This window comes from Malaclemys terrapin, chromosome 2, assembly GCF_027887155.1.
Source record: "Malaclemys terrapin pileata isolate rMalTer1 chromosome 2, rMalTer1.hap1, whole genome shotgun sequence".
Classification (NCBI taxonomy): Eukaryota; Metazoa; Chordata; order Testudines; family Emydidae; genus Malaclemys; species Malaclemys terrapin.
Window position 1 is genome coordinate 92,739,294 of NC_071506.1, and position 27,707 is coordinate 92,767,000.

At 38.1% G+C, this 27,707-nt stretch overlaps 1 protein-coding gene across 1 annotated transcript in view; it reads left to right on the forward strand.

The window, feature by feature from the left end:
* Positions 1-27,707, forward strand: part of CDH7 (cadherin 7) — a 102,329-nt gene that overhangs the window by 56,640 nt on the left and 17,982 nt on the right. Inside the window, exons 4-7 of the mRNA XM_054020769.1 lie at positions 3,161-3,280; positions 6,775-6,942; positions 8,235-8,422; positions 23,971-24,224. Coding sequence (XP_053876744.1) covers positions 3,161-3,280; positions 6,775-6,942; positions 8,235-8,422; positions 23,971-24,224 — 730 coding nt within the window. The remainder of the gene's footprint in view (positions 1-3,160; positions 3,281-6,774; positions 6,943-8,234; positions 8,423-23,970; positions 24,225-27,707) is intronic.

Genomic DNA, 27,707 nt, shown 5'->3' on the forward strand with positions numbered 1-27,707 from the left:
GTTAACCTCAAGCAACCTTTTACCAACATGAATAGCCTAGGAGAATAGGTGACCTTTAGCAGCATTTCCTGAATCTGGGAATCCACCAAATCAAAGTGGGAATGAGTTGTAAAGCCAAGAGTCCCTCACTCCAAATGTCCTGCTGCTATCCCCTAAAAGTTTAAATAAGAGAGTAGTTAGGTCACATGCTTCAGATTATTATAACTCTCTCTCTATATATATATAGTAATATTTGCTCCCTGCATGAAACACCATTTAATAAGCACTCTGCTCCATTCTGCACTAGCTGTATTTTCTGGAAGAGTTTAAGGTGTAGCCTAATTACAGAGGTCCTACCTGGAAGTGACTAAGGCATGGATAATTGTGGTTAGATCCACATCTAAAAGAAAAGGAAGAAACCTCCTTGGCAAGTACAGAGGATAAAATAATTTACAGTCTTATTTTTGGCCTATACAGGTATAGGCAAACCACAAGACATTGTGAGGATGTGTATTTTGCTGTGTGTTCCACAGCCCACCTATGTAGGTGGATATGGTGCAGATTAATCTTTTGCTTGTATCTGGAATTTGGGGTCTCTGACCAATCTTGGGATGGTGAATGAAATTCATTGGGGCTCCCAGTTCATTATTGGTGACAGATGGGAATAAGGTGTGGTGTGGTTTGTATGTGGAGTATCAATTGCAAGATGTAGCATACCTACCTCATACCTGGAGGCCAGAAAGGGTTTGGGTCTGTGGTCTATAAGTAGTAGGTGGGTTCACACTTTATAAGCCAATATGTAGAACTGATCATGGGATAGTGAGGTTATATAGCATATATTTGAATATTATATGAGGAAAAGTGGTAGGAAGTAACAGGTAGCTTTAAAGTTGGTGTAGGAATCTTAACTTCCAATTTCCTTACTTAAAAGTGTTGGTTTTGAATTGTAACTACTATAGAAAAATCTGTTTTTTTTTTCCTAAGTAATATAGATTATTGTCCTTAAATCTTTCTTAACAAACTTTTGGCAATGAATTTTTTCTTTTCTTTTCTTTTCTTTTCTTTTCTTTAAGTAAAGTAAAACTTCCAAGTACTTCCATTTCTTTCCACTTCTATTTTAAATTACTTTAATAAAGAACTTTTGGAAAAGAATGAAATACAAATCTTGTTAACTTATATAAGGATAAAACAGCCGGGGGGGGGGGGGGGGGGAGGATGTATGTTCTACTCCTTGAGAGACGCAAAAGCAAGACTACCAGGGCTTTTTGTCACTATCTGCATTTTCTGAGCGTTACAAGTACTGACTCTCCAAACCTTGTCTTGTACTTCCCTTAGAACACATCTTCCTCCCAGGGGTAATTTTCTATACAAAACCTTCACATAGAAAACTTCCTATCTGAGGTGATTTTATGCTGAAAATTTGCTACACAAAGGCTTCTACATGCTAAATATCATATACATAAATAAGTAGGTTGCACACATTTCTTTTGTAAAAAGTCCTTTATAAAATATCTGCTCAGAAACACACATATAGATTTGTGTGAAGGTTACTATATGAAGGTTTTCTACCTAGAAAGTTTTCTGCAGGAGATATTTGTATGAAGGGACTTATCTTCACTCCAGAGGAGAGCCAGGTGCACCAAAGAATGGTTTAATAATTTAATAAGTCCCTGATTTATTCCTCTCATGAAGTTTAGAAGCTCAATTGGCTTCATCAATGGAGTTTGAAAGTACACAAGTACAGTTAAATTTGAAGAATTTACAAGCTCCCTATGTTGTGGCTGCAGAACTTGTCATTTCCTTGTAGGCATTTGTTTGTAGACCTTGAAAAAACCATGAGCAGTGAACAAAGACCTTACTGTCTGAAGATGTTTTAAGCATCACTTGCAATATTTGCAGACCTTGTAAGCTCCATTGGCAATGCTTAGCGACCTTGTAAATTCCAACATAGTAAGCCTGGCATTCACAAGGAGTACAGAATATCAAATAATGGTTATAATATTCATACACTCCAACGTTAAGGATTCTGGCAGGGTTAAACTAGGCCTCTGTATTAGCTTTCATTGTAGCTCAAGCTGTAAAACCAGTTTAAAGTACTGAATCAAAGATCTTAAGTACCTACCAGGTCCCTAGGTTGCTGAGAGGAAGGTGACAAAAATCCACCATTCCCTGTCTAATCTGGCAGTGAGAGAAAAATTCCTTCCCAGCTCCCAAAAGCTGACTAGCCTGATGCATGCCCCAAGACCCAGAAACCTAGTCGTTCTCTGATCCCAAACAGGGGCAGGGTGGGAGTTGTTCATCCCAGATGCAGAATGACACCTCAGGCAAAGGAAAGGGCTTATTGACCTTCCCATCAAGTGCATGGGAGCCAATGGGCTTTTGCTGAACCCTTCCAGCCAGCCAGCCTCCTCTCCCCAAGCCAGTGAGGAGGCTGAGGGCCCACAAGGAGGAGAGGAAAATTAGGAGAGACTGTCCTTAAAGGGGCCAAAGGTTTTCTTTCCACTGTTGGCCCCAGATAGGGAAGGGTGGTAGGGGTGGGGCATGTATAGAGTTGTTGCCATAGCTAATAGTGAGTTGGGATCTCAGCCCATTTGTGGGTGGACAAGTGTTTACATAGCAAATTACCATCACAGGGGTCCCTAATGCATTCCCTTATTGGTGATCTGATCACTGAGGTCAAACATTAAGTGGTCATAGGGAATGAATGTCCCTCATACTTAAATCTGGTCCCTCCAGGTCAGGACTGAGCTACATTGATGGGGCAATGTGGGGTAGTTCTCACTGCCTATCTTGTGGACTACTAAAACACTTACGTCACAAAAACAGCGAAGCCAGCTCTTACATCAGAACGAAAAATAACCATAAAGGCAAAATATTACAATATTCAATAAGATTATGTACTTATTATACATTTCGTGAGGAGGTTTTAAAGGGCAGCAGTTAATCTGTACTGACATTACAAACTTGTATCATAGTAGCCTGTAGTAGTCATTTAGAAAGGTGAGCTAACATTCGGAGTGGGATCAGTGTGGAAATGTAGGGTGGGCTAGTCACCTGTTATGTTAGGTGGAAGCAGAGGGATGGAAAAAGTATAACATTGTTTGTAAGTCTAGTTTGTTGCAATAATGTAATTCAGAACTGTGGGACATTTAACTAAAGTAGTGTCTTAAACCTTTTGTAGGAACTTCTGTGGTTCAGGTAACAGCTACTGATGCAGATGACCCTACTTACGGCAACAGTGCCAGAGTGGTGTACAGTATTCTGCAAGGACAACCTTACTTTTCTGTGGAGCCAAAGACAGGTAACTTTTTCAGGTTCCCCCACAGATAAGTCCACAACAATGCTGAGATATAGTTTATACTACATTTGTTTGAAACTCAGACGGGATACCTGCTAGTGCAGTGTGTTGTTAGAAAATGAAATGTGGTTTTAGCGCTCTTATTTCCATATGTCAAGAACATGTTCGGTTTATAAATTAACAGCACACATTTGAAATATATAACCACTTGAAAATATTTGTATCTGTCTTGTCCCTGGCTGTGATATCACCAGCTTCCTTATCCATTGCCCCTACACACACCAGCCCTCTTCAGGCTTCCCGAGATTCCTCTTCTGTATGACCATCTTTCTCAGCTTCCATCTTTCTTTGCTGCCAAAAACTTCACTGTGGGGCTCAACCAGTCTTCATATCTGTATGGGGCCTGGCCTAGATTGTTCCTTTGAAACGTTGAACATTTCTGGATTGTCTCTAGATGTTCTCAGATGAGCATAATTCTCTGGGCATGCCTGTTTAAGAAGTCCCAACGGCATGCAAGTAGCCAGCTCAGGACCAATACAAAGCCATAAACCAGCTAGGGTCCAGGGTTAAACCTGGGAGTTTACGCTGGTGTGTGGGTAGGGTTGTGGATTTGCAAGAAAAATGGTTTAAAAATTCAGACATTTCTTGATAAAATGATCAAAATTTCAACATCTCCACCAGAAGCCTGTTCCCACTTTCCACCATCTCAGTACACATCCGTAGCACCACAATGAGATTGAGTAATTTTTGGCATAAATTTCCAAGGTGTTCTTCACACACCACAAATCAGTGCCATTTATTTTACTTAAAAGTAGACTATAATAAACTCTATGGTTTACAATGTGGGCCTGCAAACATTTTGTGCAGAAGGATCCATTATTCTATTCCATTCTGCTTTGATCCACATATTGTACTCATCATTGTGATATCGGTAAACATTTGCCACCAGTTGCTGCATAGCTGCTGCAGTTATTGTTATCATTATTATTTTCATTTAAGCATTCATGATATTCTGTACAAGACATACAGATTAAGACTTGCCTCCCTACCTGATTTTATTTTGTACTCCTCTCGCTTCTGTGTTTTTATTCCCTTCTCCCATTTTGTAAATGTTGTCTCCTTTGGGATGTCTTCTGACTCCGGATTTCCTTCTCAGTGAGTGAAAATGAAAATTCTGTGAGAAATGTCAAACAATTCTTTTTAATTTTTATTAAAAAATTTCCATAGAAAATGTTTATCTTTTTTTTTTTCTTTGACCAGGGCTAAAAACAAGACATTGTGCTTTTGAAACCAATAATCACCTGTCACTTTTCTTCCAGCCACTACCAAAAAGAAATATTTCTAAAAAAAATTTTCTGAATGTTTCATAGGAATTTATGAACTTTTATAGCCAAACCATCATGCACAAACGTCTTCCTGAAGTTTGTGAACATTATCCATTCTATTGCATCCGTTCTTATGAAGACAAAATTAGTAACTTTTGCCCTTTTTCTTTAAGTATGTATCTGGTCCCTACTAATGCAGCATCTGAGTACTCAACAGTCATTAGTGAATTTACCCTTACAATGTCCCTGTGAAATAAGGAATTCTTACTATCCCTGTTTTACAGTTAACACAAACTGAGGCACAAAAAAATAAAACGATTTACCCAAGGCAACTTAAGAAGTTGGTGGCAGTGCTGGGAATGTAACTCTACTGAGTCCCAGTGCAGAGCATAAACCACGTGGCCATCCTCTCTCCACGCTTTAACAATGCCTGAATTTATGAAAATGAGCTATATTTTGGTTTAACTGCATTCACATTAGGGGTTTTGTGCCTGTTTCTAAATCGATATACTGGTATCTAAAATTTGTGTAGACCAGCCTCTTAGATAGTGGCATGGTAACTTCTGCTCAATCAAAATCTTTGAAGAATGAGACTGAAATGTTTTGTTATGTTTTTATTAGTTGTGACGCCACAGTCCTCTATGTACATGACAATTATCTTCCAGAAAGGATGACTAATGTTGGAAGAGTTATGACAGTAGCTATAAATGACAAAAAGCAAGCAAATCAGAACATTTAGAAACAATTAAACAAATATATTGTGAAATTAAGTATTCATTTTTTTCCACAAATTTGTTGTACCATGAAATCTATTTGTAAAGCAAATATTTTTGCACAGAAAAGTTTAATGCGGAGCCCTGTATTCAAAAGAAGAGAAGATAAATAAAACTGTAACTAAACATTTGACAAATCTCCGATGAAGAGATATGAGCCCCAGTGTGCCTCTCCTTTATTTCAGTTGTTTGTTTCCTTTGTTGGTGACACTAAGCATTGGTAGAATAGATGCCTGCCTCTCTGGAAATCAGAGTTAGCAGCTGTACAATGTACCAAACATGAAATATTCATAAAGTCATCATGGTTTGAGAAAGAATATTTATTTATCTGATACGTATGGAGAGAGCAGAATGGGTAAAGCACTGGATTTTTTGCTTTTTTTTATTTTTAAACCATAATTACAAATTGTATGTAAATGACTAAGTGGATATAGCAATAATATTATTTCATATATTAGAGTATTTCAGTTAATACATCAAAGCTACCTCATTACATGGAGTGCTTTAGAAGTAGCTACTGTTTAAATAAATAGTAGCCAATACAAAATAGCTTCATTTGAAGGCATTAGTAGGATATGAGATTAATAATACTAAGACTCCATTTGGTCAATGACAATTTCAAGACATTTGTTAAATTGCTCGCTCGGCTTGGAATCTTGAAAAACAATAACAAATGCGTCTTTCTCCATATCACCAAAATAGTGGGGAAATACAGGTGTATGAGAGACTGGATGGCTGAGGACCCAAAAAATGTACAAGTGCCAGCAACTACATGAAGTACACTAGGGACTTTGATATTGCTATTGCTTTTCATAGAAGGCTCTCATAGTACAGTGATGGGTGGCAGTATAAAACCATAAGGCAGAGAGAGCCATTAGCCCATGGTACCGTTGTTTGAAAATTGTTACCTTCTGACAACAGTGAATGGTGGACACTTTGAAATGAATGTGTGGGTTCAGTTCAATTCCCAGTGAAAAGGTGCCATGACAAAATTGATACTAATTACCTTGGCACTCTCAGCAGAGATGCAAAGGATTGAATGGATATGGAAACTGACCTAGAGGTAGTTATTTCAGACCAAGCTTCAAACAGTTAGCAGGAGCTTACACTACATGGCTGATGCCTATGTAAAAGCTTTCTATGAATAAACTACTTTTCTTGATCACTAATTTCACAATAGGAAAGATAAATCTATAGATGTTGATGCTGTCCTAGGTAGACCTAACAAGGACCTTCACCGTTGTACCTGACAATATATTATATACATGGAGATACTGGGTCAAGTCATCATTGTATCTCATTATGACACTATTCTTTTAAGGCAAACATAATGTTTATGTCAATATATTTACCAATAATAAATGCAACCAATGACATTGTGTGTTTTGTTGTTCTCCAGGTATTATCAAGACTGCACTTCCGAACATGGATAGGGAGGCCAAAGACCAGTATTTACTTGTTATTCAAGCAAAGGATATGGTTGGACAAAATGGTGGACTATCCGGGACCACATCTGTAACTGTCACCCTGACCGATGTCAATGATAACCCACCACGTTTTCCACGGAGTAAGTTCCCGGTACTTTATGACAATTGCTACCATTTCTAAATGTTCTTGCATGCTGTACATTACACACCATCTGTAAAATGGAGCTTATAATACTTATCTCCTCTTTAAAGTGCTTTGAGATCTCTTGATAAAAATTGTTATATCACAGCTAGGTTATATTATTAGTAGTATTAGTATTATTACATTGCAAACATCTACCTTGTTTATCAGTCCACACAAAAATATTTTTCGGATCAGTTTAAGCAAAGTGATGCACACTATGTACATGTATTAATATCTTGTGCTCTTTCCCTGACAAAGGAAAGATAAAAGATTTATAGTGCAGCATTTATTTCTTGGATTTCAAGATGCATATTTTTTTCTTTCTTGCTACACTTCACATTCCTTTGGAAATTCAGCAAGATTTTTCTTGTGCAGACACTCAGTGTTTTATAAAAAATCAATCTTGGAAGAACCAGAAAACCATCTGCCCCCAATTTACTTGTGTTCACCAAAATGGCTCTTGACTTAAACAAGAAGAGGAAAGAAACAAGTATATTACCAAATTCGAGGCACCCTGTTTATAAATTACATTTTATCTCATCCCTTTTCTCTCTTTCAATGGTCTTTCATTGCTACAGGAAATTAGAATAACGTGCAGAATGTATTCATGCCCAATCTGGCCTCTTCTCAAGTGTATATGAAAAACAAATATGTCCAAAGAGAAGGAGAATTAGATTTCCTGCCACCAATTGCTTGTGGTATTAATAGAACAACAGTGAATCTATTTCTGGAGGTGAGAATGGTATTGGCTGCACACTACACTCAGAAATCCCTTCTAGCTGCATTGTATATCACTTTCTAGTTGAACTACAAGGTTGAAATTTTCAAGGGAGAGGGAGATGCACTTATTAAAGGGTCAGACACTGAGTACATCTCAAGAGCCAGCCATGTCAAGTATGGGCAGGGCTTCCTTGAGATTTATAGTAATAAAAATTAGGGCTAATACTCATTCTATTGGCTTTTACTGTATTCCCCTGATATTATAGGAAATATACCAAAAAAATCTTGTTCTCTTGAACCTTTTTAGTAACATCATCTCCTTACTTCACACCTTCATTTAGAGAGATGATTATAAACAATCCCACAAACCTGGTGTGAGAGAGTGGAGGATGGAGGAATGATACCCACTGTTTTTCACCTGAAAGGGCAATTGTTCTATTTTTCAACTAAGATTTTTATGTGGTACCTTCAGTAGAGTTGTCAAGTTAATATAAGTCATGACCCCAATGATTATTTTAAATTTCACAGGGTCATATCAGTATAATGTCCCAGAGTCCTTGCCTGTGGCTTCAGTGGTGGCCAGAATAAAAGCTGCAGATGCTGATGTGGGACCTAATGCTGAAATGGAATATAAGATTGTGGATGGTGATGGCCTTGGAGTTTTCAAAATTTCTGTTGACAAAGATACACAGGAGGGAATCATTACTATTCAGAAGGTAACATTGACTCATTTTTTTTTTAATTTGTGGTGGAGTAAGACCAATGTAGTAGGTATAAGGATGAGACTGTATGGCTAAGATGGGGAGGATCCTCACCTGCTGTTACTGGGTCATGTTAGCAGATCTCATTTTGATTTGATTTTTTTTAAATGCCTGAACATCATTTGTATTGAAAACTCTTATGATTTTATCATGAGTCCAATGATCTTTAGTGTATTTTTTTTAAGTCCCAGCATCTATAGAATTATCTGAGAATCTCAGCTTTCATTTATAAACATGTAGCTTTCTAGCCCTCAAGATTGCAGAGAAAAGCCACAAGGCAAATAAAAAGGATCCCAAGTTTATTATTTTTAAAATCTCATGATTTTTAAGCCATTCTCATAATTTTTAGGGGCCTGAATTCACAATTAGAACTGTGTAGGATCCAGAATTTCCATTCTGTGGGAAATTCCACAAATTGTTTACAGGTTGAAGAGGTGATTTCTGCATGATATTGCAATGTACTGCCTGATCCTGTGAAGGTACTGAGTACCTCCTGAGAGCTGCTGAACTCCCCTGAAGTCAGAGCAATGTGAGGATGTTCAGCTTCCCCCCAAATCAGTTCCTAACACTGCAACGTGATTTGCAAATATCCTCTTTCAAGGCAGAAGCAATCAAGCATACTTCTTGCATACTGTGCTGATTTCTACTTAACACATATTTGAAATATAGCTAGTGAAAAGTTAGCCTTTTCTTTGTTCAGCAGCGAAATTCAGTGTGGCTTCTTCAGCTTGCTCATTTAATGTCTCCAAGTACAGCTCTGGAAGAATTATGCCTGTCCTAGAGGGAGAACATTTGTCAGTGTCACACTGAACAATATTGAATCAGTCTGGGGTCTCTTATGATCCAAGTCAGGAGCTGACGCATATGTTTTAATTTTGCTATGGAACTTAGACTCAGAGAATCTTGATTTCAGTGTTGTGCAGAGTGGGGTAAATAACTGCCATTCATTATTATTATTATCTCTGTTGTCATTGTTATATTTATTGTTGGGTTTTGACCTGTCCTTTTCAGTGCTGAAAATTTGGTCTGGAAAGTGTTTCATGAAATGTCTGGTGAACCACATTAAAAAGAAGGTTATCAAATTTTGACTCACTCTACTACTCGATTCTGTTAACCGTTTTGAAACCTTTTTTGGGACAAACAATAGTACCTCAGAAATATGGTAGTATTTTAACATGGAAAGTCAGACTTTTTTCTCGTATGGGGTGCTTCCAGCATCCCATCCGTTTTCCTGATTTTAGCAACCTGGCCTCATTTTCATACCCTAACACACTAAAATCTACCCTTGAAGCACATGGCAAGCTCAAGACCCTCCACAGTACATAAGCTCCACACTGGAGTTGCACAAGGGAACTCAGCGTGGGCTGGGTATGTGGGGGTGCCTGTGCACAGTCAAAATAGCCTCCTTGCTAAGCTTGCATATCCCATTGCAGACAACGTTGAGTGAGGGGGAGAGGGATTGACAGTGGAAGACTCCAGGACTGATCCCAGGCTTGGGGCTAGGATTTCATTTCCCAATTCCCTTTCTCTGCAGTCCACTTATACAGAATTAAATTACGGGTACTGTATGCAGGTGGAGTGGATTTCAACTATAATGACGAACATGCTAGCTCACAACTGAATCAGCCAGAGGGTGTCACTGCATGGTAACATCACTGAGCTCTGCATAGAAGTGTAAGGGAATGAGCGTAAGTCTGTAACTTGGAACTTACCTAATAGCAATGCTGTGCTACCAACTGCAGGAAGTATTCTACACAAGTGTCTGTAATTCATTGATTTCTTCCCAAAAATCAGAGTATGCATTAAGGAACAAAATTTCAAAGAAGCCTCAATCCAGCCTCCAAATTTTTTGCCCGTAATTTAATAATACATAATCTGTTTGTGTGTGCAGATGTCATTTGTGCACATATCAAGCAATCAGATGTCATGGGAAACACTTCTGAATAGGGAGGCTTGTGTTCAATATAAAAAAATGCGTGTGCAACTGTGCATCTTGGCTTTTGCACATAGTTGCTACAGTCATTTGTGCAAATCAGGCAAATGGGCATGCAAAGGACCACTTGCTGTTAGAATAAATATAGGAGCACAGTTACACTTGCCTCTCTGTTTAATATTTGGCTTCCTGCTGCTTGGTTTTCACTTAGAAATTATGATTTTACATTCTGGCTTTAGTGGGGCACAAATTTAGAGATAATTAAAATTTTGGTCCCATTGTTAAGGGACTTAATTTTGCTTAATTACAAATCATACACAGAGCTTATAGAATCATTAGTTAAAACAAATGAAGGTGATATTTCCTAAAAATAAGATATCAATGATATAGAAAGAAATGAGATTTAGGGATATTAGCAAATAAAACAGAACTTGTTTATATTAAGACTGAATGGGAAAATGAAAGAAACTACCCAAGTCAGCAAAAGATGTAAATAGCATATTATAAAATAATCTATTAAGGAAAGAGCTGGGCGGATGTTTGGAAAGGGCCAGCCACAGGGATGCTGCTATTAAGACTCAGAAGCTAATTTATAGTGGTGTATTCAGTGAGATTATTTGTATCTAATAGATCTTGCTCATTTAATATGAGTATTGTCTTTGCTGAGGTTGAGATTGAAGTATGAGCTTTGGGAGGGTTTTAGAAAGATACACATCTGTATCTTAGGGGCACTTTCCAAAACAAGGAGTTGTAGTCTTTGTAGCTGTACTCTAAAGTGTACAATACATTATTAATCAGAAATAAACTTCATGGGGTATATTCTGTCTTCATTTACACCTTTTCATTCCTGCTCAATTCAGTGGAGTTGCACAGGTATACCTGGGGGCTCCAAGATAGGTTCCCTACATCTTCTTCCCATTGTTCCCTGGCAACACAATAAAAAGCAGGATTTGGCCAGTAATATCTTAAGCAGCATTGCTATGCAGGGCCATGTAGAAGTCTTGCATATAGATCAGTAGAAACTCCGGAGCTCTCCTTTCTCTGAAAGTTTGGGAAGGACCCTTCCCTCAGTTAATGGAAGAGGTTGGAACAAGACCCATCTTTCGATTGTGTGCATGTGCTTGTGATGCCTTACCCGACTCCATGCCAGGCAAACTAGGATTGGACACCAGGACTGGATGAACAGGAGAAACATTCAATATTTAAATTTGTTTCAAGCTCATGTCACATAAATTAATTGGTTTTATTTTCTTTTGATTTTGGAGATCGTTCCTTGGGATAAGAGTCATGTCTTCTACAAAGCAGAACGCTCAATTGGGGATTAAATAATAATAATGGGTGAAATCTTGGAAAATTGAAATCAATAGGAGTTTAATCTAGTAAATAATAATAATAATTATAGAAATGAGCCATTTGCATTGCTATTGGCATTTTAAAAAACCCAACCAACCAGCAAATTAAGTCCCTTCTATATCACATGGCACATATTATGCATTTGAGTTACTAATCCGTTCCTTACCTAACAATGCATGCACTCTTTGTATGAGCAAACATTTTATCCTGCTTATATATAGAAACACACATACCAATACATTGATACATTGTTCCTAGCATGTCAGTTTTCATTTACTGCCTGAAATCAGGACTTGAAAAATTTACCAGATATGTATGAGTAACAAAACCTACTGGTCAGAAGCAAGTACAAATAATGAATGAATGAGGATTCACTACCAACATCCCAGAGGCCTCATGAAAAACCCAGCCCATACCTATCCCGAGCTACTGGAAGGATGGAAAGTCCTGGGACTAGTAGCAGGGAGCTGTCCTAGCAACCTGCTTAGTGTGTCCATCTTTCATAGCAACTCCTGGCTAGTAGTTATCTGATCAGTTTGGAGCCCCTTCTTCTCTCCACCATAATTCCCCCACCCTCCCTCACCAAACAAAACAAAACAATTCTTCTGGCTGCTGGAAGGGAGAAAAAGTATGTTCATTTTACTTTTCCTCCTAGCACAAAACTGCCTTCCTGACCTTTGTAAGGGCATATCTTCACGACTAACTCTCCACTACTCCCCTGGCTGCTGCAAATGGAAGGAGAGGGTTTTTTTTGCTTCTCTGTGTGTCCTCTAGCCTTAGGTTCTGTTTTTCTTACCCTTAGTGAATAGCTAAGTAAAATCAATAGGAGTTAGGCAACTCACCTACTTAGGTGCTTTTGTAAACCCTGCTAGGCACTTGTATGTATCTTTAGGAGCCTAAATTCCTTTAAACATCTGGCCCTACGTCATTTTTGAAAATGGGACTTAAGCACCTAACTGCCTTAGGTGCTTTTAAAATTTTTACCCTTGGTCTCTCTGTGCCTCCGTTCTCAATCTCTAAAGTGGGGATGATAGCTTTTTCTTACCTCACAGGGGTGTTGTGAGTGTACATATTTTAAATGGTGAGGCGTGGGGGGCATTATCAGTAACTATGATTGATAGGAAACTTTTTTTAAAGCTTAAAATCTACAGATGTGTATGACACGGAGTCACCACTCACAAGAAAAAGTGCCAACTGTACTTACCAGTCGTACATGGAATTTTAAAACGTTGCCTGACATTCTCTGTGTTGGTCTTCCTAACCTTTTTGTTGTCTTTTAAAAATATGAATGCTTAAAATTCACTTTATTTTTAAAGTATGAATGCTTAAAATTCACTTTCTTTTTTAAAAAGGGATATGACTGTGTTGATATTGTGGTTTTATTTGCTGGAAGAGCGAGCTGAAGGGACAGTGGAGGGGACATGATTGCAGCAATTGCACAATGGACAGAGAGAGCATGACTATGGGCTTGTCTCCTCTTATCAGGGGATCGACCCATGGCGATTGATCCACCGGGAGTCGATTTAGCGGGTCTAGTGAAGACCCGCTAAATCGACCACTGATCGCTCTCCTGTCAACTCCGGTACTCCACCGGAATGAGAAGCATAAGGTAAGTTAATGGGAGAGTTCCTCCCGTTGACCCAGAGTGGTGTATACACCGCAATAAGTTGACCTAAGGTACGTTGACTCCAGCTATGTTATTCACGTAGCTGGAGTTACGTAACTTAGGTCGACTTAGCCCGTAGTGTAGACCTGCCCTATGACTGTTCTTTCTATTGTTCAATTTTGGTGTTCTTGAATGAGCCTTATCGACATTTAGCTATTAATATTTTATTTAGTAAGGACCCTACTGATAAAGTAATTGTCGAAATTATGTCACATTCTTCTCCCCAGAAGTAGCCTTGGAGTTGAAATAGAATATGTGGAAGTGGAATCATGGTTTGATCAATTATTACCCCCAATCATAATAAAGGAAACTTACTTTTTCAAAGTGTCTGTACAGAAATGTGCTTGGACAATTGCAAAACAAATTTGCACTGGCTGTTTGCACAATCAGATGTTTTGAGCATGCTTCTCTTTCTGTATGAAAAAGCATACATACAATTTTGCACAGGCCATATTGTATATGCATTCTTAAGCATTTACACCTAAGGGTAATGGGTGGAGAAGAGAACCATGTATATTGATTTCAGTTTTATTTACTTGTTTTTTAATTTAATATATAAAAGAGTGTCTGTACCCATGTTGTAGGCAACAGTTAATCTTACAGTCACAAAAACATTACCCCATAACACAATACATTAAGAAAATGATTGTACAAGGCACCTGATAGATAACAAAGTCTCTTATATCCATCTCATCCCACTCCATCTAAAAGTTTGTCTTCCCCAGAAGTGTTGTGAAATACACAGCTTTTAAAGTGGTAATGGTAGTAGTAGGTAGGTTGTGCATATCTTATTTTATTTAAATAGAATATATAATAAAGTCCTTAAAAGTGATAGAGCTTGCTCCAAAGTCCTTTGAAGTCAATGGAATGACTTCAGTGGACTTCGGAACAGACCTTTACCGCAGTGAGAAATCCTGAAAAGCAGTTGGAAGATGGTCATACTTGATTTTTGTCTAGTAACAAGTATCAAGAAGCAAGATTCACTTTGTAGAGCTGCTGTTGTCTTCATTTTCCTCTCATACACACCCCCATCACCAATATCACCACCCAATTTGAATGTTATATGAAAATAATTGAAAACAAGTGATGCAAAGTAGTTTGTGTGTGTGTATGTGTGTGTGTGTATGTGTGTGTGTGTGTGTTGCTGTTGAGTGATTATTTTAAAACCTGAGCTGGCTTCTAAGAGTAATATTGGCAATTATAAAAAGAGGGCTTTTATGAGTGAGCCTTTGAGTGTTAACATTCCATTTTTTCCAGCTAGGAAATTTGCTTTCAATTCTGTATCAGAGTTTACAATGTAAGAACTTGAGCTGTTCTTGGTTCCTTTGAGATACAATGTGCATTTGTTTGATGTACTGTGGTTTTCAATATGAGACCTCAACTGGGCTTAAAAATGGGATTTTCACCTCTGTAAAGTACATTATTACAAAGTTACCATACAGTAAAAAAAATGAGCATTACAAAAATGGGCTTACTGTGAAGGATAACTGCATATCCAGCTTCTGTACTATGGATGACTTGTTTTGTAATTTCCTTCAGATAGGACAAAATCCCTATCCCCAAAAAAGAAAGAAAAAAAAAATAAAGACAAGATGAATGGAGCCTGTACAGGATCTAATCAGATAACACTAATGCACAGATATTAATGAAGCTGTCAAGCTCTATTCACTGTACTGAAGGAAGAGCTAAAGTATACATTGTCCTTTTAACCTTCAACACTGATGTAGTGATTTGTAAGCTTTTGGCTCGGTATTCTTTTACTGAAAATGTGCTTCTGTTATAGCATGCAGTAATGAGGGGATAATCTGAAGGCCAGATAAATGACGCTCTGTATAATATTAGCATCAATGCTAATTAGATTGATAGAAAGAGAAAAAAGCCAAACCTGCAGATCTTTCCAGTGTACTTTTCTGCCTTTTATTAGTGTCTGTAATGTGCAGTATCTTTGTCATTTTCTATATTGAAAGTTAACCTTGTTTTGAACACATATTTCTTCCAGGTCAGTAATAATATCTATTGCTTCTATCATAACTGAGAAAGGGTTTTCCATCCTCCCAGATTACCTAAAGTGTGTAGCTTGATTTTCTGCCTTAAAGCCTGCCATAGAAGACACAAGTGTCCTATTTATGAGCGTTTGGGAAGTATATCCTATGTCAGAATCAAACTCTTAGGGCTAGATCCTATAAATGCTTCCTTCTGCTGCTGCTTCATCTTATTATTGGGGTATCATTTTGCTGTATATTGTACACATATATGCAAAGAGACAGTCTCTGTTCCAAAGAATTTATAATCTAAAAAGACAAGGCAGACAATATTATTATCCCTATATAATACCCATACTAGAGTTATTATGACCTCCATATTACAGATGGGGAATTGATGAACAGAGATATTAAGTGACATGCCACAGGTACACAGGAAGTTTGTGATAGTCAGGAATTAAACCCCAGACATTGCCTGAAAAACAAGACATCTTAATCTCTACTGTAAGTAGTTCCATTGACGTCTGTGTGGCACTACTCACAGTAGAGTAGTACAAATTCTTCTGCTGGCCACCTGTTCAGGACTGAATTTTACTCTGTATTGTCAGAAGTTTTCACAATTTTTAATTCTGTGAAAAATTTGGAATATTTGACCTTTTGTCTTGATTTGGGATGATTTTTTTTTTCAAAAATTCTAAATTTTAACAGGAGGGAAATGCCCTTTTCTGTCCAGGTCTACTGTTGAACACCCTCTTCAGGGTGTTTAGTTACCATAGTTACCACTGATTTCTTTGAGAGTTGAAGGCTTCCATCATCTTATTGGAGGTTCCCAACACCCTCCAGGACTGGCAATTCACAAGAATTAATGATGAGCCCAATTTCTTTCTTAAAAATGTATAATTATTTCTGTGAACAAAGTCTACACTATATTACTAAATGCATTTTCCCATCAAAAATGTATTTTAAAAGTTTTTGGACCATATTTCTTTAGCAAAGGTCCCTGTAGGTTTAGGAAACAATTGGTAGCACGGAATGTCCGATACTGCAGTCTCACTGCCCTTCAGATACCCTAGTAAGCCAGCTTGTAAAACATATGTAAACTACATGATCTTATTCATCCATCCTTCTCAGTAATGAAATACCTCCCTCTCATGAATATGTATTTTATTTGCCCTTTATTGTTTCACATTGAATCTTCTATCACTCCTGTATCCTTGAATTACAATCTAAAAGAGAAGTAAATTTCTTCCCTTAGGAAAAGAGGCCAATAAATGGTAAAAAATTAAAGGTACATGTCAGTGGGTCAAATGAATATTAATGTGTGGTTAGCAAAACAAAGGCCAAGATGTGTTTTAATTTTTAAACTTACCAGAAATTTTAATTTAAATCATTTTTATGAACTACACATCATAACAGGAATATCTGTAAAAATTGAACTTTGAATCATACTTTTTTTTAACTTGTTGTGCCCTGCTCTATTTGAATTAGGCTTTGCAGAGTTTATCTGATGCAGTATATTGTACTATTTACACATTTTCTTTTAAAATGGAATTCCTTATGAACCTTTTTTTCTTTGGAGTGCTGACTTTGGCAGTGATGTTAGCTGGTCACTAATATCTAATAAAAAGATATTTTACTCTGCATCCTGGTAATAGATTTCCACATGTGTGATGAAGTCCTCCTGTAATCTAAAACATCTTACTCCAACATATTCTATTGTTGAAGTAACGTAACCACCTAAAACCAACCTAAAATTCTAAAATCAAAGGGACATTTGAAACATAAAACTAATGTATTTTTTTAAATAACTGCTACCAGTACCACCCAGCAGAGAGTTAGCAATCAGTGGTATATAGTATATGAAGAAACCCCTCATATAAATTTTGCGTCCAGTGTTTCTAGCTCATAATATGTTCCTGTGTATTACTTGATTCTGCAGCATCAGAATTTGACGTAGGGTGAAAACGTGGCTCTGCTGGAGTCAGTGGATGTTTTGCCATTGTCTCCAATAAAGCCAGAATTTCACCCACAGAATGTATTGGTTGTTGCAGAATTATAGAGTGAGATGTTAAATTACCTCTGTATTTGACACTGCCACATTGCAACTGCTAATGGAACACCGTGTCCAGTTCTGGTGTCCTTACTTTCAAGAAGGATGTTGAAAAATTGGAGAGGGTGTAGAGAATAACCAACAGAATGAATTAATTGGAAAACTTGTCTTATAATAAAAGACTCAAGGAACTCGCTGTATTTAGCATAACAAAGAGAAGGTAAAAGGATGACTTTTTCAGCATCTGTGAGTACTTACATGAGGAAAAGAAATTTGATAAGGGTGTGTGTGTGTACCAAATGTGAGACCTGGGAAGCATGGAAACTTCAAAAGACTTATATTGAGATGTGCCAGACTCTGTCACAGGGAATATTTATAAACATTTGTGAGCTAGGGATTGTATTCTAGCTCTATGGAGGAGAGTTACCAAGCATCCTCCAGGAATTAAAGTCAGTGGGGTGTAATTACTGCAAATCTCAGGACAGGTAAACAACTTCAAAGAATTACCACCCCCTGGGGGTAATTGCATATACTGGTTCAGACCATGTTCAAGAGGTCCAGGAGTCAAAGAAAGAGCTTTGTGTATAAAGGGTCACTCTGAACTGTCTGAGGGCTTCTCATTTAATCCTCAAATTGGTATGAATTTGTAACCTAGAGGGCAAAACCCTCCTGGAAGGTTTTAAAGTACTGCCAACTTACCAGGATCTCCAAGTGGAAGATGGGTAACACCTGGTAAGCTAATATGTGTATAGACTGTTTTCTGTTTCTGATATACTTTCTCTGTAACGATTTTTTCCTAAGTAAATGTACTGTGCTCTGAAAACTGGTTGTTAACTGGAAGAGCAGAACAGCTGGTGCTGGACTAAGGTCAGACCCCTGGGATAATCATAGTGACTTGCAAGAGGGCAGTAAGCCTAAATCCCTAGTCTGGAGGGAGAGGGAAGAAGGTCCCCACTTAAAGACGTGATGGTTGGAAGTATGAGACCTATGGGAGAGCCCTTGAGCCAATCCCAGAGGCAACAGAAGTTCAGTTAACCCTGGAACTGTGACAGAGGGCTTCTCAATCTATCAGACAAAGGAGTAACAAGAACCAGTGACTGGAAGTTGAAATTAAATAAATTCAGACTAGAAAGAAAGCACTTTTTTAAAAAAAATCAAGGGCTGTGTGGGATTCCCATAACTGGATATTTTAAATCAGGATTGGATTTTTTTTTCCCTAGAAGGTATGCTTTAGTTCATGCACCACTATTAGACTTGAAGCAGGAATAAATACAGGGAAATTGTATGGCTGTGTTATAAGGTCAGAATGGATGATCACAGTGGTCCCTTCTAGCCTTAAAACCTACAGATATATGTTCCAGAATAAAATCTTTTCTTTCTGTTTTGAAGTTGTGTTTCTGGCCTCATAATTGTGAATGAACATAGGCTTGAAAATGTGAACCAAGTGCAAATCAATAGATCAACATTTTCCTAAATCTTCAGACAGCCTAAAACACTAGCTCTAAGGGGTGTGAGCTGCCCTAGTCATCTTTATGGTTTTTAAACTCTAAAATCTTAAGTTAAATATCAACAATGTTAATTCTTTTATTTCTGAGAATTTTAGCAGAAATATGCAACTTTTGTCCAGCTGCCCCAAGCTCCAGTTACTCCCATGATAATTTTTATGATTCAGTTAAACCTTGTCAGTACAATCACCTGCAGCAGATTGAAAATGTTGGGACAGTAAATGTTAAACTGAAATTAATATCAAAATAAACAGAATGGGGCTAGTGTACTGACTGTATTATTCATTTGCATAGCTAGCTCATTAAAACCTCAATTTTCTAATTTTAAATGAAGCTGCCACTGCCACAGCACAGCGCCACAGAATTCAGACACTTGGCTACAGAATTGTGTGCACTTTGCCTCAGAGTTCCCAGGCTTTGCTCAAAACATATCATCTTTTCATCTTTAACATTTTCTCCCTCCTCTCTATGACATTGTTTGGAACCTAATTTATTTCACTTGTATGGGTAGTTGCGCTAGAAAATAAGAATAGCCTTAACACATTGCAGGTTTCTTGTTCTCTCTGTAAGCCTGATGCACAGCATATCATATCAATTGCTTCATTGCCCTGTTTCTGGAACATCTCTTAGATACCATACATACCACAATTCCTGCCAGGCTACATCATGCTAGCACCCAGGGCTGGCTCAGGCTTTTTTGCCGCCCCAAGCGGCGAAAGAAAAAAAAAAAAGCTGTGATCGGCAGCACTTCGGCAGTAGCTCAACCGTGCTGCTTCATTCCTCGGCGGCAATTCGGCGGTGGGTCCTTCAGTCCAAGAGGGGCTGAGGGACCCGCCGCCGAATTGTTGCTGAAGACCCAGATGTGTGCCCCTTCCCATTGGCCGCCCCAAGCACCTGTTTCGTTCGCTGGTCCCTGGAGCCAGCCCTGCTAGCACCATGCATACTGATACTTAATGGCTGATTGAAGTGGGTTCCTCAGATTGTTGTATTTCAGATGTAAAACCAAATGGAGGTTGAGAGTCAAATAACTATTTGTTTCCATAATAAAAATTAAAAACAGTCCACTCATATATCAAAATTACAGTAGATCAAGAGAATCTGCTTTATTTTAATATTTGAACTGCTCAGAATGACTGTCTTGGACATGATTTTTGAATGCCTTAGGCCCTGATTCAACAAATCATTAAACATAGAATCATGGAATCATAGAAGATTAGGGTTGGAAGAGACCTCAGGAGGTCATCTACTCCAATCCCCTGCTCAAAGCTGGACCAACCGCAACTAAATCATCCCAGCCAGGCCTTTGTCAAGCTGGGCCTTAAAAATCTCTAAGGATGGAGATTCCACCACCTCCCTAGGTAACCTTCCTAGTAAAATAGTTTTCCTAATATCCAACCTAGACCTCCCCCACTGCAACTTGAGACCATTGCTCCTTGTTCTGTCATCTGCCACCATTGAGAACAGCTTAGCTCCATCCTCTTTGGAACCCTCCTTTCAGGTACTTGAAGGCTGCTATCAATCCCGGATCACTCTTCTGCAGACTAAATAAGCCCAGTTCGCTCAGCCTCTCCTCATAAGTCATGTGCCCTAGCCCCCTAATCATTTCCATTGCTCTCCGCTGGACTCTCTCCAATTCGTCCAGATCCTTTCTGTAGTGGGGGGCCCAAAACTGGACGCAATATTCCAGATGTGGCCTCACCAGTGCCAAATAGAGGGGAATAATAACTTCCCTCAATCTGCTGGCAATGCTCCTGCTACTGCAGCCCAATGCTGTTAGTCTTCTTGGCAACAAGGGCACACTGTTGACTCATATCCAGCTTCTCGTCCTCTGTAATCCCCAGGCCCTTTTCTGCAGAACTGCAGTTTAGCCAGTCGCTCCCCAGCCTGTAGCAGTGCATGGGATTCTTCCATCCTAAATGCAGGACTCTGCACTTCTTCTTGTTGAACCTCATCAGATTTATTTTGGCCCAATCCTCCAATTTGTCTAGGTCACTCAGGACCATATTCCTACCTTCCAGCCTATCAACCTCTCCCCCCAGCTTAGTGTCATCTGCGAACTTGCTAAGGGTGCAATACATTCCATCATCCAGATCATTAATGAAGATGTTGAACAAAACCAGCTTCAGAACTAACCCCTGGGGCACTCCGCTTGATACCGGCTGCCAACTAGACATTGAGCAATTGATCACTACCCTTTGAGCCCGACGATCTAACCAGCTTTCTATCCACCTTATAGTCCACTCATCCAATCCTTACTTCTTTAACTTGCTGGCAAGAATACTGTAGGAGACCGTATCAAAAGCTTTGCTAAAGGCAAGATATATCACGTCCACTGCTTTCTCCATATCCACAGAGACAGTTATCTCATCATAGAAGGCAATCAGGTTGGTTAGGCATGTCCTGCCCTGGAGAATCCATGTTGATTGTTCCTAATCACTGTCCTGACCTCCAAGTGCTTCAAAATGGATTTCTTGAGGAGCTGCTCCATGATTTTTCCGGGTCAGACGTGAGTCTGACTGGTCTGTAGTTCCCCGGATTCTTCTCCTTCCCCTTTTAAAAGATGGGCACTATATTTGCCTTTTTCCAATCATCTGGGACCTCTCCCGATCTCCATGAGTTTTCAAAGATAATGCCCAATGGCTCTGCAATCACATCAGTCAACTCCCTCAGCACCATTGGTTGCATTGCATCTGGCCGATTGGACTTGTGCATGTTCAGCTTTTCTAAATAGTCCTTAACCTGTTCTTTCACCACTGAGGGCTGCTCCCCTCCTCCCCATACTGTGCTGCCCAGTGGAGCAGTTTGGGAGCTGACCTGGTCTGTGAAGACAGAGGCAAAAAAAACATTGTCTACTTCAGCTTTTTCCACATCATATGTCACTAGGTTGCTTCCCCCATCATTCAGTAAGGGTCCCACACTTTCCCTGACCTTCTTCTTGTTGCTAACATATCTGTAGAAACCCTTCTTGTTACTCTTAACATCCCTTGCTAGCTGCAACTCCATTTGTGCTTTGGCCTTCCTGATTACATCCCTGCATGCTAGAGCAATATTTTTTATACTCCTCCCTAGTCATCTGCCAAAGTTTCCACTTCTTGTAAGCTTCCTTTAAGATCACAGAAGATTTCACTGTTAAGCCATATTTGCTATTCTTTCTCCACATTGGGGTGATCTGTTCCTGCACCCTCAATAAGGCTTTTTTTAAAATAGAGCCATCTGTCCTTGACTACTTTCCCCCCCATATTAGCCTCCCAGGGTGCCCATCAGCTCCTTTTGAACACAATGAGCCAAATTCTTCTCTTATTTATGCAGGTGTATACACTATTATAGGTTGTACAGTAAAATTAATGTAAACATCATTGATTTTGATGGACTTACTCTGGATATATATATATATATATATATATATATATATATATATATATATATATATCAGCATAATTGGCCCACAGTGTATGCAGGTTAGCAGATTTGGTTCTGATTTGGCTAATAATTCCCATAAACACTGTTCCTCCAAGTGTGTATAAAAATGTTTTGCAGATATCAGCAGGTTATTGTGGCAGGGCATTTCAGATGCTAACAATTTTTTCCAGTATCTGTACAATCAAACCAATTTTCTGGAAGTATTTATAGTCTCGTGAACATAGTTTGAAAGTGTAGCTGATTAACCAAACTGCAGACTTAGCAAGGCTTCAGTCTCTTCATTGTTGTCTATAAATGAATACTTCTGTAATGTAGAAGGTAGCTAGGTAGCGAGGCACTCAGTGCATCCTGACTCCATCAGGCTTAGACCTTCAGGGTAGCCAGAGACATTACATTGTAGAGTATGGGCATATCGCTGATATTAATTCACTTCTTTATTCCAGGGTCTTCTATTGTAGCAGGATGTCATATCATCATCAGTCAAATTTGTCCTTTAGTTTCATGGGGACTACTCTCCAAATCATATCCTTGTGTTCTAGAAAAGATGATTGGGTCTGGAATATTGAGTGCTGTGTGTTTCTGTGTGACTTCTAATATGGTATTAATTGTCCGTGAAAAATATATTTATATAGTGGATATTGATGAGGCAAAACCAAGCGAAGCAACTTTTGCATAGACTGTTTGATAAATAGTCTAGATCAAATGTTCTTTGGGCTACATCCAGATGCAATATGCTATGATGCAGACAATATAGTGTGATGTTGATTTGCTGTGGTGCACTGTATCCAAACTGCTTCTGCATTTGGGCCATCTCATTGGTCGGTATCTTTCTAACACTGTCTCAAAATTCTGTCCAACTGTTGTAGTCTTTTAAATGAGAATTTCTAATGAGTAACCCCTCCGCCAAACGTATAGCCCTAGACAGTGCAGTAAAAAGGAAATTATAAGGTGATATTATATTGATGGTAAATATTCATAACACAAAATGAAGGATTCACACACATTAAAAACATTGGGTGAAATTCTGGCCCTGGGAAACCAAGGGGATTTCATCCTTAGAGAGGGATTTTCAAAAATAATCATTACTGGCCATCAGCTTCAGTAGAAGCAGAGTAGGCCAATGCTGGGCATTTTTGAAAATCCCCTTCAGACAATACATCTCATTTGCCTTTATATGCTACAACAAGGATTCATTAAAACCACATGGTAAAGTTTTGTTTTTCGGTTTGTACTCTTACTCCATTTTGGTTAAGCAGCACTGGCTTCTCCTGTTGAATTTTTGCTCTTTCCCTTGGCAGTTGCATGTTGTTTTATAACTACAGAATTAATGCACTGATGGAAAATAACTTTAGCATTTAATTGGCAGCCTTGGAGTTAATCAAAATATCTTGGATTAGATGGAAGGAGATACTGCAAATAGTGGCAAGCTAAATGGTAAAAATCAGTAGTTTTCTATGAACTGCCAGTCAAAAATGCTGCCTGGATACCAGTGGCAAAGTTCTTTATATACATACTGACATTTGTCAATGAAAGAGTTTTGCTGCACCATCTCTTTAACTAGTAATTAAATTTCAAAATAACTTTCTCTTTCTAGGAGCTGGATTTCGAAGCTAAGACAAGCTATACACTGAGGATAGAAGCAGCAAATAAGCATGTTGACTCTCGCTTTCAAAGTCTGGGACCCTTTAGCGATATGACAACAGTGAAGATAATTGTGGAGGATGTGGATGAGCCCCCTGTATTTACCTCCCGTTTGTATTCCATGGTAGTGTCTGAAGCAGCAAAGGTTGGCACCATAATTGGAACAGTTGCAGCCCATGACCCCGATGTCTCGAATAGCCCTGTTAGGTAATTATAAGGCTTTGTTTATGTATGTATGTACATACGTACGTACATATGTATGTATGTTGTCCTTTGATGTCATTTTGTCCACTATATTGCAGGATTATTCATTTGTAACGGAAAGGATTATTTCATTTTCTTCCCTTGCGGCATATGTATGTGCTGTTTGAAAAGTTTGCTTATTTTGACTCCAGTGTTGCAGTAGCTTTGATCAAACAATTTATTTAAATTTCTTTAATATATATATATATATTCAGGATTCTGAAACAAAAAATCACTTGATTATCCAAGTTCAGCAGCGGTTGGGAAGAATCCACAAACCATAGCTTATGTCTCTATTAAATCAATTATGCCAAACCTATTACAGAGAAAACTATGTATAAAAAAGAAGTGATGAATTTTCTGGATGCATTGATAATGTGTATGTTGTAGAATTTGTATTCACAAGAAGAACAAACTGGAGGTTCATTTGTTTAGCAAATTATATTTGTATAACTATTTGTGTGAAAGATATGTCTTGCGTCTGATGAAGTGGGCATTCACCCAAGAAAGCTTATGCTCCAATACTTCTGTTAGTCATAAAGGTGCCACAGGACCCTCTGTTGCTTTTTACAGATCCAGACTAACACGGCTACCCCTCTGATACCTTAGTAAAAACAAAAACATTTTAATATTGTAGTTCAGAAACTTGGACCTGAGGTTCCACAAACAATTTCAACTATTTCCCCATATCATCACCACAGTGTGAATTGTCCATATATCATAGAAATGGACAATGTCAAGAAACATATTTGGTTGCATGTGGGCAATGAAGACTCAGCAGGGGGTTTCAATAAGTATAATGGTGTCCTAAACAGGATAGAGAGGATGGCTCAGATACGTTGGCTGTGTGCCTTTGACTGGTCCCACTGAGGTCAAATATCTGCCATCACCACAGGAAAAGATGTGATCACATTTCCCTCGTATGAAGGAGGGAATGAAAAATCTATTTCAGGTATTTCCCTTCTCTGTGCATGTTTAGGTGGAGAATCTGCCATTCCTCCATAATATCATGCTTGGGACCCAAGTATTATGAGCATACGACAAGGAGCCGCATATAGAAAGAGTGAATTTTATGTTTGTGGTTGTGTGGGGAGAGAGGGACAGAAAATGATCACATAAATTAAAACACAGCCAGATCACTGTAATTCGTTTTCTAAGTACTGTACTAGGTGTTAATACTAGATGTCAGAATGATATCCACAGGATACAGACAGTATAAATAAAAGTTTTATATAATATTTCTGTCCCACAGAAATTCTAACCTATTCAAGGTCCGTGGAAAATAGGGCAATTTATTTAAGAGAAAGTTGTTGTTAAGTGTTATTATTGTTAATATTATTCATTTGGCATACGCACTGAAAACCTTATATGGTGCTAATTAATTATTTCACCTTTTCTGTTATCTAATTTTTATTTACACTTATTAAAGGTGATTTTGTCACTATGTTGTGGCTCTGTAATTTACAATGCAGCAACCCTAATATGTAAAAATAAAGCATGTATCTCACTTGAAGAGGTGATATATGTGTTCTCTCTTTCTCAATATAGATTAGCAACAGATTCAAAATACATGTACAAACAAGTACTAGATGGATGAGTTGGCATGGATTTACTTCTGAAATTTATCTTCACTAAGCTCTCTCTGCCATGGCAGTGTTTTCTGGCAGTGTTGTTAGCATCTGGTTTATAAAATTTGGTTTTAGTAGAACTGCAAGGGTTAGTGTTAATTCCAACTTCCATCTATACACAATCTATCCTCAGTGTACTCTTTTTTTCCTGTAAAAAGGTGACGGTCAAATTCTTGATCTCACTTTTGTCAATTTGCACCACTACAGCAGCACAAAGCAGCTATAAAACTAGCTTAATTGGCATCTTGATGATCTCTCCAGGCATCTCAAGGTTGCGTAGGACTCAAGGGTAGAGCAAGCCAAAATTTTTCAGATAAAACTTTTTTCTGCAAAAAAAAAGCAGATTCAGTGACATCAAAATGGTTATTCATTTCAGTTTCACCAGATTGTTTGTGTAAAAAAAACCCCACCACCCTTTCTTTGAAACATTTTGTTTCAACATTTACAAAACTTTTTTTTGATTTTTTTATTCAAAATGAGATTTCCTCTTGAAATTTCCTTTAATTTTAATAATGAAATAAAAATGTTTAAATACTGCTCAAAATGGAAATTACATTTTATTATTTGATATTTCAATTTTCTGAAAATTTGTCCCAAAACTTTTTTTTTTTTTTTTCAGTTTTTCAGAATTACAAGTGAACCAAAAAATCAGTTATTAGCTCAGCTCCACAGAGGGGGTGTGATTGGAGAAAACAATACAGAAATAGCCAGGGTGTGCCAATGACATCGTAATCCCTGGGTGCCGAAATCACACCATGAGAAAACACTGATCTAAATTAAAGTGTCCTGAGTCTGCTAAAATTTACATAAAGGATCAGACTCACCAGGATTGGAAGAGCATAAAACAGCCATCTATATATATAAATCATATATATAAACTTCCTAAATGGATCAATATATATATTGATATTATATATATATGATTATTTCAACAATGTATGTTCCAAGAAGGAAAATTGATATTGACTAAAGAACTGAATTGCCTAGAAACATACATGTCTTGAAATTTTGGATGGGATAGTGTGATTATAAGATTAGACACTTCTAAACCTTGACATCTAAGAAAAACAGAGGCTGTGGTAAGAAAAGCAGGAGTTATCTCAAAAGGTAATGGGAATTATTGAGGTTTGAAATAGCTTTGACAAAGGACCTGCCTAACTAATTTTCAAACACAACTGATACTAAAGAATTAAAAGATTAAATCACATTGAAATAGATTTTTAGAATTTGAGTATGGATGCAGTACTTGTAAGTCAGTGTTAGGGGAAATCTCTTTTTCAGAATGTTTAAAGAACATTCATTTTTCTTCTTGTTCTACACATATGTGTTGCAATTTATGTAATCCATTGTTTCTAAAACAGTAAATCTTTGGCTCATCAGGTTGCTCAGTGATAGTGTTAATAACTGGAAAACCTGGGGTTTGGCAAGGGACTGAATCACTGCTGCTGGCAAGACTGACTGCATTGCAAAAATGACAGGTACAGCATACTCTCTAGGGATAACATGCCAGCCATGAAACAGTGATGAGCACTGCTGACCAAGTACACAGCAGTTCTGGCATGGAGAAAAGGGAAAATTGAAATAGAAAAGACAGGAAATACAATAAAATAATAAGGAGTGTTTGCTGATGAGAGAGGGGAAGTTCTAAATGATGAAAGCCAAAAAGTTTTGATTAGTGCTTCTGTTGACGTAGCACCCTCAGTACATAATATTATACAGTAAAGCAACACCAAGTGTATAACAAGTCTCTGCTCCAGACAACTTGCAGTCTAAAGGGACAGATGAAAGCAATGCAGTACAGCACAGAACAAACTGGCAT